This window comes from Chrysochloris asiatica, unplaced genomic scaffold (assembly GCF_000296735.1).
Source record: "Chrysochloris asiatica unplaced genomic scaffold, ChrAsi1.0 scaffold00626, whole genome shotgun sequence".
NCBI lineage: Eukaryota > Metazoa > Chordata > Mammalia > Afrosoricida > Chrysochloridae > Chrysochloris > Chrysochloris asiatica.
In genome coordinates this window covers 26,464-30,265 of record NW_006409144.1, presented here as the reverse complement: position 1 = coordinate 30,265, position 3,802 = coordinate 26,464, and the positions used below count along the sequence as shown (strand labels likewise).

Sequence of the window (3,802 nt, the reverse complement as noted above, 5' to 3'; positions counted from 1 at the left end):
GAGAAGTAGCTAAGATATTTTTAGTTAATCCTTTGGAGAAAGGCTTAACCTTGCAACCCTTAGTCTCGGCTTTAGGAAAATATCACATTTATCTGTGGATTATCAAGAGCTCCGTGTATTAAATTAATATATGTAACTGAATATTAAGATGAAAAACAATTTGCTATTGACTGCCAAGTGGCTAGATTTGTTACACTCGGGCCTATAGGGCCTCGAACCTCTGACCAGTCTTACATGGTCCGCAACAAACAACAACAACATAGCGTTTCTGAGACAAGAAATCTTTACTGGAACAGAAAGACACATCTATTTCTCACAGAATAGTTGGTGGGCTTGAACTACCAAGCTTCTGTAATCCTACAGTGCTACAAGCAACACAATGTTATTAAGTGCAGTTGAATCAGTTCTGACTCATAACGACCCTGTAAAGGATTCCCAGGGAGCAACTCGTGAGTTTGGACCACTGACCTTTAAGTTCAAACTGACCAATCCTTTATCTCATAGCACCATACCAAGACTCCTATAATTACATCCTTGGTATTCATGCAAGTATAAAAATCTACAATTCTCTTTGTTCATTTTATATTTGATGTCTCCTTGAAAATGATACCAATATTCTCTGCCTTGTGACTAAAGCCCATACTGGCTGCACCAGGAGTGGAGTCATCATGGCCTAGCAATTTTGCAGTTCAAAAGACATGGCTTTAAATCCATCATGTTATTGAGCCTTGTGATCCTCACATCGCACTTCTGTAAGCTGAGAAACACTACTTCACAGTTATTTTGGTAACATTCAGATGACTTATTAAATGAAGCTCTTAGCATACATCTAGCTCATGGGAAACATTGAATAAATCATAGGGTCTCTTGCACAGATGATGTATAGCATGGCCACCTTTTTGGTGACAATATCTGTGCATACTAGTATTCTAAAACTAAAAAGTAGTAGTTCTCTGTGAAACTTGGATATTAACTGTGAAATTATTTGTCCACTTAAATGATGATATATATTTTATATTTCCTTGTTTGTTTTTTAGCATGTACTCTGGAAGAGAAAATTGACTTTAGATTTTATTATTCTTATTTTAATGATCTTTCTTGTCATTGTGTGGGATCATATCCAATGAGTTTTGCATTTTTTTGTCCCTCTTAATTAAAATAGTTTTCTTAATTCTTTTTTTTTCCAGATAAACTACAAGCTGATATTGGTAATTTTATTTTCACAGTTCAAATATTTGTAAGGTTTTCTCATCCTTTCACAATCCTCACTTGCTTCTTGACATCCTTTCCATTTTATTCCTTGTTCTGGATCTCCTTTGCATTTCTCTAGGGTTTTTATATATTGTAGTCATTATGTAAAGAATCAACTTCCTGCTTACATTGATTATATGCTGAAAATCCAATGTGTTTAGGGATCATATGATTGAACTCCATTTTATCCAAATTTCATAAGGGAGCAATGACTTCCATATTGTGATGTCAGTAATTACATAAACTCCTAAGAAGAATGCATATCTTTCTTCTCTATCTTTATCTCTTTGGAGCTCCAGTCTTATGTGTGTATCTCCTTTCAGATGAACGGGAGAAGCAATTCCAGAATAGTAAGTGTCTTAGAAGTTCTTTGACAAGATCAAATTCAACAAATAGCAAGAGAAAAAAACCTGCTCTATGCCCCATTTGAGAAAGAGTCAGACATAGCATGATGTTACTGCCTCTCCTTACTGTGTAGGAGTGTAAGTGGGAGAGAGTCTCTAAAAGATAGTGCACAACTGTTTGTCCCCAAATAGAATATTCTTTGATGGATATGATTAAGAGGGGGAAAAAACCTTTTTGTTTTAATGTCTTTCCTTAGTTTTCTTTCATTTATCCTTCTTTTCTTTCCTACTATCTTCTGTGTAACTGTCTTATTTTTCATCAATTTAAAATTTTTAACACTGTTTTTTTCTTGCTTCCTTTTTTCCTTCATCTTTTCTTTCCTTCCTGCCTGCCTTCCTGTCTGCTTGCCTGTCTTCCTTTCTACCTTCTACCTTTCTCCTTCTTTTTTCCATTATGCATCACTTATTCTTTCTACAATAATTTCTCAACCTATCCATCCTTCATATATTATTACATTCTTGTTTTTCTTAATTTACTTCCTTGTTTTGATTTTGACTTGTTTTTTTCTCTTGACTTTTGTTTTTCTACACACACAGCCAGACACTATCATCGTTAAGTTCAAAAAAAGAATGACCACATATTTTAAAGGGGGGAAATGGACACAGAAATAAATAAACAACAATGTAGTGACAGAATACCAGTAATGAGAAGAGAGGGAAAGATAGGAAGACTCCAGGAAAGGTTAAGGATGTTTCATCTTCTTTTTTTCTATTTGCAGACTGGCAGATGTCATTATTGTACCCTGGTAAGTGACATTGTTCTGACCATAATAATACTCTTTGATTAAAAGTTCTCTTAAATTCTGTAAAACATAATGTTAAGAACTGCATGTGAGAGAAATATATATACTACTACCTAATCATCAATCTTTAGAACTCTTAGTAAGAACTATAAATTTTAAATTACTTTTCAATTTTTTCTCACCTGTGCCTTACAATGAACTTATAAATAAATTAAAGCAGGTAAAAAGAAATCAAGATAGAGTGAGAATTTTTCTTTTATGCTTATGAATATATCTTTTCCTTTTTCATAAGTACAAGACCATTCTTACTTGAATTATAAATTGTAGACATTCTCAAACAAATGCCAAATTTTAGTGACTTAATTTAGCAAGGTAGAGGTCTATTCCCTGTGCATGGGTGAATATTCCTAGTTAAGAAGATTTTCTTAGAAACTGACTCCAATGTGGTCACTACAGTTGGACTCCATTTATTGTGTAGCCTCTCCAGCTTCTATATGTCCTTTCATTACTGTCAAAATTTGAGGAGAAGTAAAATATGAAGATCAACAAAGAAGAATATTTGTTGGTGCATATGAGGTTATTGAAAATACCTACATGGCAGAGATGTAGAAGGCATGCATCCTTTCTAATTATACTGGCCAGTTCTCAGTCATATGCTTCGATCTAGTGCAATTGGAGTTGAAAAATAGAATTTACCTGTATGCCAAGAAGATAAGCAAAAATTATCATTGCTATTATCTAGACATTTCAATAACATGTTGCCTTTCTGGTCACCAAAGATTATGCTTCTCATGTATTGAATTCACTCAACTCTTCCTTAAATCAGACAATCACTTCATCCAGTCACTGCATGTGACTGAAGGCAGGATCTCTCAGTGATGCCCAGTTTTCTTTTTTATGTCTGGATATAAGTCTTCTGGAGCTTGTAATCTATGTATTCCATGCTATACAAAGTTAGGAGTCCTGGTGTGTCTCTGTAGGATAAGCACTGGACTACAAACCACAGCATTGGACTGCAAACCCACTACCTGCTTCTCAGAAACCTTATACAGGGTTACTATGAGTCTGAACCAACTCACCAAAACTTAGCAACAATAACAACAACATACTAAGAGCAACTAAAATGCAATTTGAAATAAAAAGTTTTATTTAGAAAAAGAAAGGAATAAACACAAGAGGCATCATTTGTCAATATTGCTGTTGTCAGATGCCCACGAGTCAGTTCTGACTCTTAACAACTATGCATAGGGCTTCCAAGGAGTGGCTGGTAGGTTTGAAGTACTGAACTGTGGTTAGCAGTCCAGTGTTTATCCTACAGTGCCACACCAGGACTCTAGTTAGGAATACCAGTAGGCTGATACTGTAAAAGTCTTTATTCTAAGCATGGAAGAATTTTCTTGATTA

General features: G+C 34.7%; 1 protein-coding gene across 1 annotated transcript in view; it reads left to right on the top strand.

Annotated features, from left to right (window-relative positions):
- The window catches only part of LOC102831480 (butyrophilin subfamily 1 member A1-like), a 16,694-nt gene that overhangs the window by 4,196 nt on the left and 8,696 nt on the right, over positions 1 to 3,802 (top strand). The window contains exon 2 of the mRNA XM_006877827.1: positions 1,188 to 1,208. Within this exon, the coding sequence (XP_006877889.1) occupies positions 1,188 to 1,208 (21 nt within the window). The remainder of the gene's footprint in view (positions 1 to 1,187; positions 1,209 to 3,802) is intronic.